General features: G+C 37.8%; 1 protein-coding gene across 11 annotated transcripts in view; it reads left to right on the forward strand.

The window, feature by feature from the left end:
* The window catches only part of S100PBP (S100P binding protein), a 54,662-nt gene that overhangs the window by 26,970 nt on the left and 9,064 nt on the right, over positions 1-18,628 (forward strand). For 10 of the 11 annotated variants that reach the window (XM_059138117.1, XM_059138120.1, XM_059138115.1 and 7 more), the window contains one exon: positions 673-776. In XM_059138117.1, the coding sequence (XP_058994100.1) occupies positions 673-776 (104 nt within the window). Of the gene's footprint in view, positions 1-672; positions 777-3,981; positions 4,010-18,628 lie in introns of all 11 variants that reach the window. The other variant, XR_009345537.1, reaches the window with a different exon arrangement.

Genomic DNA, 18,628 nt, shown 5'->3' on the forward strand with positions numbered 1-18,628 from the left:
ATTTTCAAAAATATATTTAAAATAAGGCTAAAGTCCCCTTTGACTATGCTCCCTGATGCCAGTTTTTTGTTTTTTGTTTTTTGTTTTTTTGTTTTGTTTTGTTTGCATAATTGAGGGAAACTTTGTGACTTAACTTACAGTGGAAATTATACCAAGGAGCCAAGTGAGGCTACTTGGGACAGTTATGTACTTATTATCTCAATATTCTCTTCCACTGACTCCACAGTTACCAGTGCAGTAAGGATGAGCAAGGGCCAGACATTGTTCTTGCCGAGGTCACCAGTGTTCTAATTGCCACATCCAGCTGGTTCTTTTTAGTCTTTATCTCATTAAGTTTTTCTGTGGCTCTGTCAAGTTAGCTATGTCCTGATTAACCTTGAATTACTCAACAAGTGCTTTCTTTCTCTAGGGACTAGATAATCTTCACTTTTTTACGCCTTGTTAGCAGGAGTTTGTATCTGTTTCTCATCTTCCCTTTTACCTTATCTCCATGCTTGATTTCAGCGATATACTGTGTGATTGATAATGTTTTCTGTCACTGGATCTTAAAAGAGTATTTTGCCTCCGAAAGTTAGTTGTTCTAACTAATCAGCAATATATGAGTTCTCTCTACAAAGCACTATACTCATGGTTCTAATGGACTGTTTTTCCTCCTGATTTGCTTTGTTCAAGGACTAATGTTTCGACGTTTTCACAGTCAGATCTAGAAAAGCAGAAGGAAAGTTATCTCAAGGAAGTCATTGCTCATATAACATGCCCGAAGGACGCTAACCAAGGTAACATGGTAGAATGGCCTGTAAAAGATGTGATGGGATTTTTCTTTTTTCCAGTGTAATATGAATTAAACTGGGAGATTATTTTTAGTTTTCTTAAACTGATGAGAGAGAGAACTTTCTTACCCACAGATTTTTACTTGAAGGGATTACCTAACCAAATAAGATCCTAAGTGGTTTGGCTAACCAGTATTAGAGGGGATCTAAGGAGACTCATACCAGTACATGAAGAGTGCTTCCCCCATGGTTGAGGGTTGTAACCAGACCCATAGTTTTTGGATAGGGAATTTTTTGTTGGAAAAATAGAAGTGGATGACCAGGGGCTGCTTAGTAATCGTTAGTTTTTTATTTAGAATTATTTCTTTTCCCTGTTTCCTTTAGGATTTAAATGTAAAAAGCAAGCATTTCAAATACCATTTTGCATCTTGACATTTGAATAAAAGCTCTTAAAAGGTTTTGACTACCTTCCAAATTCTTCAAGCTGACTTCTCCCTGGCTCACTAAAAGCTCTTAGAAACCAAAATGACTGGATTCTTTCTTCAGCCCTCAAGAGATTATTATTGTCTATGTTATTACTCATTCTGGTCTAGTAGCTGATGGTAAATGGAGGGGAACTTGTGGCCTCTAATGAAGGTGCCAAGATCAGAGAGGTACTGATAAAAGGATTCTTTCTCATAAAGATTGCTCCATATTCCGTCATCTTCAGCTTCTTTGTTCATTAAGCAAGCCTTTCTCAACCACTTTCAGTGCTAGGTTTGAAGATTAGGGATTGGAAATATAAAGAGGACCGAAGTAGGGTCCTGGCTCTCTAGGAATTGATAGTTCACAGAAGGAAAAGATAATTATACCACAATATTGATTAGAATATCTCTAATCAGTAGAGATATAATTCTAATAGAATTATGTATAAAATGCACTAGGAGCAAGGAAGAAGCACTTCAGTTTGTGTTTGGGGAAAGTAGAAGATGGGGAAGAGGGATGCTCTAGCTAGTCTCCATGGGTAAGATAATTGTGTTACTAGGAGATCTGTCATAAATCACCAGGAAGAGTTTTAGGGGAACTTTTGGCTAAAAGATTCAGAGAAAATGCCCCTTTCCTTACAAATCTTTAATTATTTAGTAGTTTTAGAACTACATCGGCCAGAAGAATTTTTCATTCCAGGTCCTTTTATTTTTTAGTCACAGATTTCATTAAGCATTCAAATGCTACTACTTGTTCTGATTGCTCAGCCCTTTGTGAGTGCTCTTTGTTTGAACTATTTTAAAGGTCTGGTGGAACTAGAGACACTCCTCTCCTTGGAGAGGGGCTTGGACCCTCTTCACCTGGGTGATTGATTGGAGGGGCAGATTAAAAGAACTTTGTGTATGTTTAACCTCTGTGGAAGAGACTTGGACATTGCTTTTCCCTCTCTGAAGTGACTTTCTTTTACGTCCTAGGCAATTTGGAATGATGATATCCAATTATATTTTCCTTTCTCATTTGGGGCATTTAGAAAAGAAAATTTCACAAGAAAAGCTGTGAGCAGCTGCTCATGTTTGTAGCATCTTTTCCTGTCTCTTTCCCATTCAGCAGTCCTTCTCCCACTATACCATAATAATTTATATCCCACGAGGAACAACTAGGATAATGCAGATAGAGTAGACAGCATACTTTAGTGGTTGGGAAAGTAAAGTCTAGTCTAGAGTTAACTTCTGAATGCATATTCTAGCTGCAGTGCTTAACTGGCTGTGTGACCTTGAGCCAATAAAACTCCGTTTTCTCATTTGCAAAATGGGTATAATTATGAGGCTTAACAATATGTGAGAATTTAGGTACAAATGTAATGATAGAACAGTACCTAGCCATGGTTGCCAACATCTGTTGAATACTTGGTATTATTTGCAAGAAAGGGTATCCTTTCACACTGAAGTTTTTATAGGTGAAATTGTGTGATGCCAGGTACTGGTTTTCAATTTTGAAAAAACAACAACAACAAAAAAAAAACTAAAAAACTGAAACCGTGAAAAATTAGAGGAAACAGCTTTAACAAAATGTTGGTGAATGAAGCTCAGTAATAGTTATGTGTGGATTCATTATGTTATTTTCTACTTTGTATTTGAAAAAATAACCGTAATAAAAAAGTTTTTTTTTTTTTAAGTGCATCTTTTAGGGGATTCCTTTTTAATGTCTAAGAATTGTGAACATCACCAGTTACTCTAAAAATTTCACAGGTATCCACTGCTTGCTTCTGCTTTCTAGGAACCTAGTATGATACCATGTTCTTGTGTTCCTTCCCACTGCCCACTATTCGTGCATTCAGAGTTTAAAGATTATATACTCATTTGCAAAGGAAGAGTGGGGGCATATTTCATTGTTCCTCTATTTATATATGAAGTAAAGAGCAGCCAGAAGCAAACAGAGGAAGCATATAGTGCCTCCTGTCCTTTTTGATACTTATAGTGCTATGTCACCTTGGAAAAGTGTAATTGTTCAAGTTCTTTATTAGATACAGAGAAATTAAAATTAGTAGGTTCAAATGTAGTTGCTGCCAATTCAGTTTGAATCCTTTCCATTAGGTTAGTCATCTTTTACTTTATCAATAATGTATATATTATTGATACAGAATATGATAATGTAAATCATCCTTCAACTTCATTATTCTAGTATCTCTTTTTAATTTAATGCCACGTGAGTCTCTTAATAGCATTTAGAAAGAAATACGAACAACTTCTTCCTCACATTCCAGCTCATGGAAAACTTTATATGAAATTATAAATTCTTAGAGTAGTAAAGGCCATTAAGATCATCTCTTTACTCTCTTAATATATAAATCTTTTTTATATATCTTTGTCCAGTGACCATTCAGCCTTTGCTTAGAATTCTAATAATACAAAACTCATTAAATCATGAAGCAGGCCATTCATTGCTTAAAAAATTCTAATTCTTAGGAAAGTTATTTCTTACATTGAGCCGAACTGCTTCCCTGTAGTTTCCAGTGGTAGTTTCTAGTTCAGTCCTCTGGGAACACAAAAAATAGCTATTACCTTCCAAATACTTAATGTAATTTAAGTACCTTTTCATGTTAAATATCTCAGGATTTTTAATGATTAGAAAGTATTATATAATTTATTATTCCTTCTTGGATAATTAGGTTGTCCCATTTTCATTAGTAATGCTGCAGTGAACATTCTGGTCAATAAATATTTATGTACAACTCTTATTTCTATAGGATGAATACCTAGAAGTGGAATTGCTGGGTAAAGTATATAAATATTTTGAAAACCTCTGTTACATGTTACCAGATTGTCCTGCCCCCCAAAATTGTATTAATTTTTATTGTCACCAATTTGATAGGTAAATTTTAACATACTTTGTTTAATAATTAGTGAGGTTAAACACTTTTTATTGATGTTTTTTGAAATATGTATTTAATTATTTAAAAAAATCATCTAATACCTAGTTTGTATTCCAGTTTCCCCAGTTGTCCCAGAAATGTCTTGTATTGTTTAAACAGGATCTAACCAAGGTTCACATGTTTAATTATTGTCTCCTTAGTCAATCCTAATCTAGGTCACTTGTTTGTAGATTGTCTCACATTATGAATTGTGTCTAATTGTTTCCCTGTGGTGTCATTTAACTTGTTCCTCTATTCGCCTGTATTTCCTATGAAATGGAAGTTGGATGTAGAGGAGGGATTAGATTCAGAGTAAGCATTTCTGGCTGGTGTAATTCATATGTACTGTTGTGTGTTCATCCTGTATCATACTGGGGGCACCGCCTTATGACAGGTGATCTAATAGTGATGCTAAGTTTGATTACTTGGTTAAAGTGTTAACTGCCATGGGCCACCTGGGTGGCTTAATCCTTATGCGTCTGCCTTCAACTTAGGTCATGATCCCGGGGTCCTGGGATCGATCCCTGCGTGAGGCTCCCTGGTCTGCGGGAAGCCTGCTTCTCCCTTTCCTACTCCCCCTGCTGTGTTCCCTCTTTCACTTTCTCTTTCTGTCAAATAAATAAATAAAATCTTAAAAAAACCAACAAAACAAATGAGAAACCAACGAGCCTTTTTCCTTCCCTGTAGTCCTGGTAACCACCATACTGCTTTCTGTTTCTATGAATTTGCCTATTTTAGATACTTTGTGTAAGTGGAATCAGACAGTACTCTTCATTTTGTGACTGGCTTATTTCATTTAGCTGTAATGTCCTCAAAGTTCACCGTTGTTGTAGCGGTGCCAGAAGAATTTCCTTCCTTTTTATGGCTGACTAATGTACCACACTTTATCCATTTATCCTTCAATGGACACTTGAGTTGCTTCCACCTCTTGGCTGTTGTGAATGGTACTGCTTTGAACTTGGGTGCTTATCTGCTAGAGATACCTATCTCCTCAAGACCTTGCTTTCAGTTCTTTTGGATTTATGCCCAGAAATACTGTTAGATCATATGGTAATTGTGCTTTGAATTTTTTGAGGAACCTCCTTACTGTTTGACACAGTGGTTATACTATTTTATAACCCCACCAATAGTGTACAAGGGTTCATTTCTCTACATCCCCACCAACGCTTATTATTTTCTGTTTTCTGGTAGTAGTTGCCTTAAATGGTTGTTCTATCTATATCCGTCAGTATTACAGCTATGTGAATATTGCTCACTGCAAAGTCAGTAGTATACTGTGGTTTCAAACATTTTCTTGAATCGTTTGTTTTTATGGAGTGGTTCATGGCCTCACTTATTTTTTTTTTAATAAGATTTTATTTATTTATTTGACAGAGATCACAGGTAGTCAGAGTGACAGGCAGAGAGAGAGAGGAGGAGGAAGCAGGCTCCCCGCCGAGCAGAGAGCCCGATGTGGGACTCGATCCCAGGACCCTAGAATCATGACCAGAGCCGAAGGCAGAGGCCTTAACCCACTGAGCCACCCAGGCGCCCCAGCCTCACTTACTTTTTAAACTATGAATTAATTTATCACTATTTTTTTTTTACAAATGCAACTTACTTCTTTATCTATGTTGCCTGTGTGTCTGTGTCGTGCCCCTCCACAAATGTTCAGACATACCCAGTAATCTATCCACTCCTTTAAAATTTCTTCTGGAAACCTTTCTAGAGCCTTGTGTTCTGCTCCATTCTATACTGTTTGTTCTCCTATCCAAGTACTAACCAGGCCCGACCCTGCTTAGTTGTTCTCTAGCCTTGCTGCAGAGCTGTCATCCTAGTGTTTGCCTTTGCTGCCCTTCTGGGTTGAATCCTGTTCCTAGATCCCCATTTCTTTTCTTTTTTTTTTTTTTTTTTTAAGATTTTATTTATTTATTTGACAGAGATCACAAGTAGGTAGAGAGGCAGGCAGAGAGAGAGGAGGAAGCAGGCTCCCCGCAGAGCAGAGAGCCTGATGCGGGGCTCAATCCCAGGACCCTGAGATCATGACCTGAGCCAAAGGCAGAGGCTTTAACCCACTGAGCCACGCAGGCACCCATAAGTCCCCATTTCTTCCTCTTGATCTGTTTTAGTGGAGCACATTCTTTGAGAATTTCTAAGAAAGTGATAGATAAATTTGGGTGGCCCTTCCATATCTGAAAACATCTCTTTCCTCATACTTGATTGGTAGTTTGGTATAGAATTATAAATTCAAAGTCATTTTTCCTCAGAGTTTTGAAGGCATATATCTAATGTTCTTGTTAAGTCTGTTACTGGGGGGCCTGGGTGGCTGAGTGGGTTAAAGCCTCTACCTTCGGCTCAGGTCATGATCCTGGGGTCCTGGGATCGAGCCCCGCATTGGGCTCTCTGCTCAGCAGGGAGCCTGCCTCCTCCCCCTCTCTCTCTGCCTGCCTCTCTGCCTACTTGTGATCTCTTTCTGTCAAATAAATAAATAAAAATCTTCAAAAAAAAAAAGTCTGTTATTCTAGTTACAATACTTATAATTTAATTTTTATTTTAATGTAACCTGTTTTTTTCTTTCTGGAAAGTTCTTATTCTTCTCTTTATCCATTATTTTATGCAAATTATTCCACTTGCTGGGACATTTTCAGATTCTTATTGACTACTTTCATAATCACATTTACGGTTTCTAAGAATTTTCCTTTTTTGTTCCCTTTGCATATTATGTTGTTCTTATTTTATGAACTAATTGCTTATCTCAAGATTTTTTCTTTCTTTCTTCCTTTTGTTTTGTTTTGTTTTGTTCTGTTTTGTTTTGTTTAAAGATTTTATTTATTTATTTGAGAGGGAGAAAGAGAGAGCACCCAAGAGCAGGAAGAAAGAGAAGCATATGGGATCCAATCTCAGGACACTGGGATCATGACCTGAGCTAAAGGCAGTTGCTTAACTAACTGAACCACGAGGTGCCTCAATTTTCTTTTTTGAGTAATAAGTCAAATATAGTAAACTGCACAAAATTAACATGGACAACTTGTTGAGTTTTGACATTTCTATACACCCCTGAAACTAGCTGCAATTAAGATAAATATACCACACCACCAAGTTTCTTTGTGCCTCTTTATAATTCCTCCTTCCTGTCTTTCCTTGCCACCTTCATTTCCCAGGTAACCACTGATCTGCTGTCACTAGAGTTTGTAATTTCTAGAGTTTTGTGTAAATGGAATCATATAGTATATATACTAGCTTCTTTCTCAAAGCATAATTATTTTGAAATTCATAATTTTGTTGATATTTTATTCCTTTTCACTGCTGAGTAATATTCCATTATAGAAATATACCACGATTTGTTTATCCATTCACCTATTGATGGGCATTTGGGTTGTTTCCAAATTTTGCCTATTAAAAATAAAGTTGTTACGAATATTAATGTACAGATCTTTGTATGGATATGCTTTCATTTTCCTTGAATAAAAATCTAGGGGTAAAATGACTGGGCCATATGGTAGGTATATGTTTAATTTTTTTAAGAAACTACCAAACCTGGGACATCTAGGTGGCTAAGTCTGTTAAGCATCTGACACTTGATTTCTGCTCAGGTCACAGTCTTAGTTAGGGTCGTGAGATTGAGTCCCACGTTGGGCTCCATGCTCAGCGGGGAGTGCTTGAGATTTTCTCCGTCTGCCCCTCTCCCAGCTCATGCGCATCCACTCACTCTCTCTCTCTCAAATAAATAAATCTTAAAAACAAACAAACAAAAAAAAACAAACCACCAAACTTTTCCAAAGTGGTTGTACTATTTTATATTCTCACCAGCAATATATGCTCCCATCCTTATGAAGGATTGTTCATTGACAGTATATAGAAATTCAGGTGATTTTTATACATTAATCTTATTCTGTAGCCTTGCTAATAAACTCTGCTTGTTAGTGTTGGTGCCTTTTTTGTCCATCACCTCAGTTTATGATCATGTCATTAGCAAATAATCACATTTTTACTTGTTCCTTTCCAATTTGAATGCCTTCTATTTAATTTTTTTGCCATATTGCACTGGCTAGAACCGCCAGTATAATGCTTAATACAAGTAATACAAGTAACTTGTTGCTGATCTTACCAGGAAAGCATTTAGTCTTTCATTGTTACGTTAGCTATTATGTTAGCTGTATCTCCTAGATACCCTTTATCAAATTTGCAGTGTTCTCTCCTGTTTATAGATTGTTGAGAGTTTTATTAGAAGTGGATATTGGATTTTGTCAAATACTTTGTCTACATCTGTTAAGGTGATCATACAGTGTTGTGTTTTTTAAAGTCCATTAATTGGAGAATGATATTTGATTTTCTAGTGTTAAGCCAGTGGTACATTTCTGGGTTTTATGCATTCTGCACTTGGTCTTAAAGTATTATCCTTTTAAAGTAATAGCCTTGGGTTGATTTGCTAAAATTTTATTATGCATTTTTGCATCTGCCTCAATAAGGGATATTGGTCTATACTTGTACTTTCTTTTTTTTTTTTTAATGTTTTGTTTATTTATTTGACAAAGACAGCAAGAGAGGGAACACAAGCAGGGAAAGTGGGAGAGGGAGAAGCAGGCTTCCTGCTGAGCAGGGAGCCTGATGCGGGGCTGGATCCTGGGACCCTGGGATCATGACCTGAGCTGAAGCAGGTGCTTAACAACTGAACCACCCAGGCGCCCCTGCACTTAGAATTTCTTGATTTGGTCTTGGTATCAGAGTAATGTTGGCCTTACAGAATGAATTGGGAAGTATTTCTACCTCTTCAGATTTTCTGGAAGAGTTTATATAGGAGAATTGGTATCTCTTTTTGGGTAAGCTTTGGTTGTCTTTCAAAGAATTTCATCTAAGTTGTTAAATTTATTAGCATGAAGTTAATAACATTACCTTATTAGCCTTTTATGTATCTATTTATTTCTGTTTATTTATTTATTTTAAAGATTATTTATTTAGAGAAAACCAGTATGCATTTAGGGACAGGAGAAAGGGAGAAAGAGAATCCCAAGTAGACTGCTCTGAGCACAGAGCCTGAGGGAGGGTGGCTGGGCTTGCTCTCATGACTGGAAGATCATGCCCTGAGCGGAAGTCAGGAATCAGACGGTTAAGGTTAACCGACTGAGCCACCCAGGTGCCCCGCCTTCTACATGGTATTCTGTAGTAATGTCATCTTTCCCATTTTGGTATCAGTAATTTGTGTTTTCTCTCTTCTGGCTCTCAGGCTGGCTCTCAGTCTGGCTGAGTTTATGAACACTATGATGTAATACTTTCTTAAAATAGAACCCAGCTTTTGTTTTGCTGATTTTTCTCCCCTATGCTCCATCTCAGTCATTCTGTCCCTGCCCGGCTCCTGTGCTGGGAAAGTGCTGATTTCTTTTTGGTCACTATAATTAGATTTGTCTTTTCTAGAGTTTCATATAAATGGTGTTTGTGTTTGGCTTCTTTTACTTGGAATAATTTTTACATGTTTATCCATGTTGTTGTGTGTATCAGTTCTGTAGTTTACTGCTGGATTTTTCCTTGTATTAATATACTGTAGCTTAGTCATTGTTGAATGGCATTTGTGCTTCTAGTCTTCAGCTGTTATGAATAAAGCATCTACGAGCAATCATACATGGGTTTTGTATGGATGTGTGTTTTCATTTCTCCATGGTAAATAATTAGGGGAGTGGAATTGCTGAGTCATATAGTGTTTGTATAACTTTCCCCAAAGTGATCATACTATTCATTGTGAGTTTTGTATTGCAGAAGCTTGGGTTCTTTTTTATATTTATGCATATCTAGTTATTCTAGCACCATTTGTTGAAAAAGTTATCCTTTCCAAGGGTTTCTGAATTCTCTATTCTGTTCATTGGTATGCATGTCTATTCTTATGCCAATATTATACTGTCTTGATTACTATAACTTTATAGCAAGTCTTGAAATTATTTGGATTTCTATAATTTTTTTAAAAAATTAACTTAAAAAAAATTAACTTCAGCTTGTCAGTTTATTCAAAAACACCTGTTGGGTATTTCATTGGGATTTTATTGAATCTATAATAGATCATTTTGGGGAGAACTGACATCATAACAATACTGAGCCTTCTAATCTGTGAACAGGATATATTTCCACTTATTTATTGCCTTGTTAATTTCTGTCAGTAACATTTTGTACTTTTTTTTTTTTTAAAGATTTATTTATTTATTTGACAGAGAGAGATCACAAGTAGGCAGAGAGGCGGGCAGAGAGAGAGAGGAGGAAGCAGGCTCCCTGCTGAGCAGAGAGCCCGATGCGGGACTCGATCCCAGGACCCCGAGACCATGACCTGAGCCGAAGGCAGCGGCTTAACCCACTGAGCCACCCAGGCACCCACATTTTGTACTTTTTATTGTACAGATCTTGCATGTATTTTGTTAATTCATTCATTGATATCTCAGTGCTTTTTATAATTTAATGAACTGTCCAACCCATAAGTGTAGTCACCATCTGTCAACGTACAATATTACTAAAATATTATTTACAGTGTTCTGTATGCTGTACCTTTCATTTCCGTGACTTATTTATTTCATAACTGGAAGTTTGTACTTCTTAATTTCCTTTATCTGTTTCACCCATTCCCCCTCTCTTCCTGCTAGCAACCACCAGACAACCAAAGAACAACCAAAGTAGAACAACCAAAGTTTGTTCTTTGTATTTAAGAGTCTGTTTGAATCTTTTTTGTTGTTTCTGTTCATTTGTTTTGTTTTTTAGATTCCACATATAAATGAACTCATGATATTTGTCCTCTATCTTTCTTACTTCACTTAGTATTAGACCACCTAGGCCCATCGATGTTGTTGCAGATGATAAGATCTCATTCTTTTTTATGGCCAACTAATATTCAAGAGAGAGAGTGTATGTATATGTATCACATCTCCTTTATCCATTTATTATAGACAATTTGGTTGCTTCCATGTCTTGGCTATTGTAAATAATGTTGCAGTAAATATAGGGGTGCATATATATTTTCAAATTAGTGTTTTTTGCTTTCTTTGGGTAAATACCCAGAAGTGGAATACTGGATCATATGGTATGTTTAATTTTAATTTTTTGAGGAACTTCCAGTACTGTTTTCCATAGTGGCTGTACCAGTTTGCATTCCCAGCAGTAGTCCACAAAGATTCCCTTTTCTCCACATCCTCACCAATACTTGTTATTTTTTGTTGTTTTAGTACTAGCCATTCTGACTAATGTGAAATGATACTCATTGTGGTTTTGATACTTGGTAACATTTTAATGAATCCCTTAGGGTTTTCTGCTTTAACATGATGCTCTCTCCAAATAAGGGTAGTTTATTTTTTCCTTCCAATCTGTAGGCCTTTTGTTTCTTTTTCTTGCCTTGCTGCATTGGCTAAGACCTGTAGTACCTTAAGTAGAATATTAGCTGTAGGTTTATCATAGATACCCCATAGGTTTGAGGAAGTTCCTCTTCCCCTTCTGTTCATTTGGTTGAGGAAGTTCTCCTTCTGTTCTAAGGTTGGGAGAGTTTTCAGCATGAATGAGTGGTGAATATTGTCTGTTGAATTTTCTGCAGTTATTTAGAAGGTCATATAGTATTTCAGCTTATTCTGTAATGTGGTGTGTTACATTTATTGATTTTTGACTCTTAGGCTAACTTGCATTCCTGGATACACTCACTGTCCTTACTGAATTATCCTTAAGTTTGCTAATATTTTTAATAGTTTTTAATGTCTTATTTGTCTTGTTTATAAGAAGTTTTGATTTTTGTTTTTTCTTGTATTGTCCTCTAAGTATCATGGTAGTACTGACTTCATAAAATGAGTAGGGAGGTGTTCTTTCAGTTTATGTAGGATTGGTATTATTTCTTCCTTTAAATGTGTGATAGAATTTTATCAGTGAAGCCACTTAACCCTGGAGGGTTTTTATTTTTCTTTCTTTCTTTCTTTTTTTTATTTTCAGAATTTCTTTGAGTCCATTTCAATAATTTCTGTCTTACAAGGAATTTGCCCATTTTATCTAAGTTCATTATTTTATTGGCATAAAATTATTCATAATGGTCCTTTATTATTCCTTTAATTATTATAGGATCTGTAGTGATGGTCACTGTTTCATTTCTAATATTGGTAACTTGTCTTTTTATTTTCTTGGATGATCTAGTTAAAGGTTTATCAATTTTACGGATTTTTTTTTTTGCCCCCAAAGCAAATGTTTAGTTTCATATTTCTGTATTATTTTTGACTATTTCATTTTTATTCTTTTCTCCACTTTGTTGTTGCTTTTCTTCTATGTACTTTGGGTTTAATTTGGTCTTCTAGCTTTTTTATTTTTAAGATTTTACTTATTTGACAGACAGAGATCACAAGTAGGCAGAGAGGCAGGCAGAGAGGAGGAAGCAGAGTCCCCACTGAGCAGAGAGCCCAGGTGCGGGGCTCGATTCCAGGACTCTGAGATCATGACCTGAGCTGAAGGCAGAGCCTTAACCCACTGAGCCACCCAGGCACCCCTCTTCTAGCTTTTTATTTTTTATTTTATTTTTTTAAACACATTAAATTTTTTTAAAGATTTTACTTATTTATTTGACAGAGATCCCAAGTAGGCAGAGAAGCAGGCAGAGAGAGAGGAGGAAGCAGGCTCCCTGCTGAGCAAAGAGCCTGATGCGGGGCTTGATCCCAGGTCCCTGAGATCATGACCTGAGCTGAAGGCAGAGGCTTTAACCCATTGAGCCACCTAGGCGCTCCTCTTCTAGCTTTTTAATGTGGAAGGTTACATCACTGATCTGAGATCTATTTTCTGTAAGCATCTTTTTTTTTTTTTTTTTTTTTTAAAGATTTTATTTTGAGAGAGCGTGCACATGAGCACAAGGGGGGAAGGGCAGAGGAAGAAGCCGACTCCTTGCTGAGTGGGCCCTCCCCCACCAGCCTCTGTGCAGGGTTCAGTCCCAGGACTCAGATCATGACCTGAACCAAAAGCAGGCATTTAACTAACTGAGCCACCCAAGTGCCCCTTCTATAAGCATTTAGAGCTACAGTTTTCCTTTAAGTGCTGCTTAGGTGCATCCCACAGATTTTGATATATTTTCACTTTCATTTGGCTCAAAGCAATTTCTGTTTTCCCTTGTGATTATTTCTTTGACTTACGGGTTATTTAGAAGTGTGTTATTTAATTTCCAAACATTTGGGAAGGTTTTTTTTTTTAAAGATTTTATTTATTTATTTGACAGAGATCACAAGCGGGCAGAGAGACAGGCAGAGACAGAGAGAGGAGGAAGCAGGCTCCTTGCTGAGCGGAAAGCCTGGTGCGGGTCATGATCCCAGGACCCTGGGATCATGACCCGAGCCAAAGGCAGAGGCTTAACCCACTGAGCCACCCAGGTGCCCTGGGAGTTTTCATCTATCTTACTATTTTAGCTTAATTCTGTTGTGGTCAGAAAATATTCTTGATAATGAGTTCCATTCTTTTAAATGTACTGAGACTTATTTTTATAGACCAGCATATGGTGTGTTTGGTGAATGTTCCATGTGTACTTGAAAGTGTATATTCTGATGTTGGTGGAGTGTTCTATACATTTCAGTGAGGTTTTATATGTTGCTGGTGGTGTTCAGTTCTATATCCTTACAGATTTTCTAACTAAAAGAGGAGTGTTCATATCTCCACTCTAATTGTGGATTTTCCTGTTTCTCCTTTCACTTCTGTCAGTTTTTGCCTCTTGTATTTTAAAACTCTGCTATTGCATGCATACATTTTTAGGAATATTATATCCTCTTGATCATTTGTTTGTCCCCTTTTATCATTATGAACTTTTTTTCACTCTTAGTAACATTCAGTATTTACATTCTTTTTTTTTTTTTTAAGATTTTATTTATTTGACAGATCACAAGTAGTCCCCAGAGAGGCAGGTAGGGAGTGGGGGGGGAAGCAGGCTCCCTGCTGAGCAGAGAGCCCTATGCAGGACTCAATCCCAGGACCCTGGGATCATGGCCTGAGCCGAAGGCAGAGGCTTTAATCCACTGAGCCACTCGGCACCCCCAGTATTTACATTCTTAGTAATAATTCTGTTTGAGAGTCTATTTTGTCTCATTTATGTGGCCAATCCAGCCTTCTTTCCACTACTGTGTACATGATAGATTTTTATTTTTATTTTATTTATTTTTAAAGATTTTATTTATTAATTTGACAGAGAGCGAGAGGAGGAAGCAGGCTCCCTGCCAAGCAGAGGGCCCGATGTGGGACTCGATCCCAGGACCCTGAGATCATGACCTGAGCCGAAGGCAGAGGCTTAACCCACTGAACCACCCAGGCGCCCCATGATAGATTTTTTTAAAATCTTTTTACTTAAAGGCCGCCTGGGTGGCTCAGGTGGGTTAAGCCTCTGCCTTGGGCTCAGGACATGATCTCAGGATCCTGGGATCAAGGTCCGAATCTGGCTCTCTGCTCAGCCGGGAGCCTGCTTCTCCCTCTCTCTCTGCCTGCCTCTCTGCCAACTTGTGATCTCTCTCTCTGTCAAATTAATAAATAAAATCTTTTTAAAAAAACTTTTTTTACTTTTAATCTAGCCATATCTTTGTGTTCTAAAGTGGATGTCTTAGGGCGCCTCACTTGGTTAAGTGTGGGATCCTTGATTTCAGCTGAGGTCGTGATCTCAAGGTTGTGAGATGGAGCGTCTCCTTGGGCTCAGGTGCTGGGTGTGGATCCTACTTAAGATTTTTCTCTCTTCCTCTTTTACTCCCTTTGCCTCTCCCCACTTCCTCTCTAAAAAAAAATAGTAATGATAATAAAATTAAGTGGATGTCTTATAGACACTATATTTCTTTTTTCCAGTCTTATATAATCTCAGTGTTTTAATTTGTTAGTCCAATCAGTATGGGTGGTTTTAAATCTACCATCTTATTACTTGTTTTCTGTTTGCTTATCTGTTCATCTGTTCTTTGTGTCGTCTTTCATCTTTCCCTGGTCTTTTTTTTTTTTTTTTTTAAAGATTTTGTTTATTTGACAGAGGTCACAAGTAGACAGAGAGAGAGGCAGGCGGGAGGCGGGTGGGGGAGGGGAAGCAGGCTCCCTGCTGAGCAGAGAGGATTTGGGGCAGCGATCCCAGGACTCAAAGGCAGAGGTTTTAACCCATTGACCACCCAGGTGCCCCTGGTCTTTTTTTTCCTTAAGTATTTTTTAGTATTCCATTTTATCTCCATGCTTGATTTATTACCTATACCTCTTCGTTTTATTTTTAGTGCTTGTTAGGAGAGTAGTAGTTCTCGAAGTTTTTGTTCTCAGGACCCATTTACACTCTTAGAAATTCAGGACCCCAAAGTTTTTGTTGGCGTGGGTTACATCTATCTATACTCAGTCATATTAAAAGTTATAACTGAGGGGCACCTGGGTGGCTCAGTGGTTAAGCCTCTGCCTTTGGCTCAGGTCAGGATCCCAGACCCTGCATTGGGCTCTCTGCTCAGCAGGGAGCCTGCTTCCTCTCTCTCTCTCCCTGCCTGCCTCTCTGCCTATTTGTAATCTCTGTCTGTCAAATAAATAAATAAATAAATCTTTAAAAAAAAAAAAAAGAACTGAAAAATTGTTTAAATATTTATTAATATATTTAAAAATAGACTCATTGCACGTTAACGTAAATAATATGTTCTTATTAAAAATAACTTTTTGGGGGGCACCTGGGTGGCTCAGTGGGTTAAAGCCTCTGCCTTCGGCTCAGGTCATGATCCCAGGGTCCTGGGATCGAGCCCCACATCGGGCTGTCTGCTCCGCGGAGAGCCTGCTTCCTCCTCTCTCTCTCTCTGCCTGCCTCTCTGCCTACTTGTGATCTCTGTCAAATAAATAAATAAAATCTTTAAAAAAAAAATAACTTTTTTAAAAAAGTAATCTCTGTGTGTAACATCTAATCCAGCCAGGGGCCTCTAAAAATAACTTTTTTATTTTTAAAGAAGGGTAGGAGTAGAGGGAGAGAGGAAATACAGAGCCCGAGATAGGCTTCATCTCACAACCCTGAGATCATGACCCGAGCCAAGATCAAGAGTCCAACGCTTAACTGACTGAACCACCCAGCCACCCCTAAAAATAACTTTTTTAAAACAAAATCAAAACTTTGGGGAGATGAATGGCATTGATTTACATTTTTTTCAAATCTCTGTTAATGTCTGACTTAATAGAAGCCTGCTGGATCCTTATATGTGGTTCTATACTCTGTGTCATGTCATATAGCCTCTTGAGAATTCCATGGTACACTTGAGAGAATGCAAGTGGAAAGGACAAATAACATCTTAGTGTTGTTGTGAAAATAGTCTTGACTTTTAAAGCTCAGAAGGGGGTAGAGGGACTCCCAGGGACTCGAGAACACACCTTGAGAACTGTGATTCTGTTGTTTACAATATGGATCTTTAACCTCCCAGTCCACCTTTAAGTAATACACCACTTAGCATATAATGCAAGGCCCTAATTAACAATACACTTCCAAATCTCCATTCTGTGTGTTTTTTTTTTTTTAAGTTTATTGATTGATTTAAGTAATCTATACACTCGATGTGGGGCTTGAACTCACGATTTGAGGATCAAGGGTTGAGTGCTCTTCTGACTGAGCCAGCCAGGTGCCCCTCCATTCTGGTTTTTGTTTTTTTTTGTTGGTTTGTTTTTAAAGATTTTATTTATTTGACAGAGATCACGAATGGGCAGAGGGGCAAGCAGAGAGGAAGAGAGGGGGAAGCAGGCTCTCTGCGGAGCAGAGATCCTGATGTGGGACTCGATCTCAGGACCCTGAGATCATGACCCGAGCTGAAGGCAGAGGCTTAACCCACTGAACCACCCAGGTGCCCCTCCATTCTGTTTTTTATGCTATTGTTTGTATACATTTTATGTATACATACATGTTTAAGCCTTCAACATACTAAAGTTATCTTTTAAAGTTTTTTTTTTTTTAATGAGGAAAAGTCCATTTTTACTCACATATTTACCATTTTCGTGCCCTTGATTCTTCATCTGTTATTTTCCTTTTTCCTGATGAATTTTTAGTTTCTTGTAGTGCAGGTTTGTTGGCAATGAAGTCTCTCTGCTTTTGTTTTATTTACAAAGTGTTTGTTTTACCTTCATTTTAAACTTTTTGTTTTGAAAAATTACAGACTCAGAGACTCACAAGACGTTTCTAGGTTCACCTCAGTGGTTTCCCTTCTGTCAAGAATGACAGTTCTGAACAGTCTGAAAACAGTTGTTTCATATATTTTGCCCAATTTCTACTTGCCTACAGTGGGAGGTGAGCCCATTCATCATGCCTAGAAGTAGAAGTCTCACTTTGATTGTTTTTTTTTTTTTAAGATTTTATTTATTTATTTGACAGAGAGAGAACACAAGTAGGCAGAGAGGCAGGCAGAGAGAGAGGAGGAAGCAGGCTCCCTGCTGAGCAGAGAGCCCGATGTGGGACTCGATCCCAGGACCCTGAGATCATGACCTGAGCCGAAGGCAGCGGCTTAACCCACTGAGCCACTCAGGTGCCCCTCACTTTGATTGTTAATGGAAATCACAAGCCGCAGTGGTTCTGTACATTCTACTTTTGCACTTGGCATTGCTGTTGAGCATGTTCATATGTCACTCACTAGCCTCCATCTAATACATCACTTCAGGAATGAGCTAAATAATATATATAATCATATATATAGGGACGCCTGGGTGGCTCAGTGGGTTAAGCAGCTGCCTTCGGCTCAGGTCATGATCCCAGCGTCCTGGGATCGAGTCCCACATCGGGCTCCTTGCTCCACAGGGAGCCTGCTTCTCCCTCTAACTCTGCCTTCCACTCTGTCTGCCTGTGCTCGCTTTCGCTCGCGCTCTCTAACAAATAAATAAATAAAATCTTAAAAAAATATATATATATATATATAATACACTAATTTTATATGTGTGTGTGTATATATATATATATATATTACAATAATGCCTATTTCTTTCTTCTGTTTTTTGCCCTGTCCGCAAGGAAAATCAGTCAAGATTTGCACTAGATCGTTGCAGTTTTGTTGACCTAGAGGTGACACATTTGCATTCTTGTTTTCCACTTAATCTTTTTTCCTTTTTATTCCTATTAATGTATTTATAAAAGCAGTAGCCTGCACCCCTATAAGCATATTTTATTCTCTTTCCCTCTTCATTCATTTCTGTTAGGTATTTTTTTGATTGCAAGGAATAGAGACCTTGTGATTGCCTTTAAGTAACTGAGTTTAAGGATTTACAGAAGATCAGACAACGACATAGCCAGTTCTTACAGTAAAAAGAATCAGCCATAGATCCGTGCTCCATGCCCCCTCAGAAATGGATGCCTCTGTTACCTATTCAGGTTTTCCTTGCTGAGTTAATGGTTCTAATACTTCTAATCTTTCTCTGTGACCAGTGCTTCTGCTGCTCTCTCTTAGCTGTCTCACGTGTGTCCATTCTCCAAGTCCTGCCTGTGTGCTCTTCTCTCTCATTCTCATTCCTAAAGCTCGCAGTCACATTCCGAAGGAGAGTATCTGATTTATTCACTTAATGACCTGTTGGT

The sequence above is a fragment of the Mustela lutreola genome, chromosome 10, assembly GCF_030435805.1.
Source record: "Mustela lutreola isolate mMusLut2 chromosome 10, mMusLut2.pri, whole genome shotgun sequence".
In the NCBI taxonomy this organism is placed as follows: domain Eukaryota; kingdom Metazoa; phylum Chordata; class Mammalia; order Carnivora; family Mustelidae; genus Mustela; species Mustela lutreola.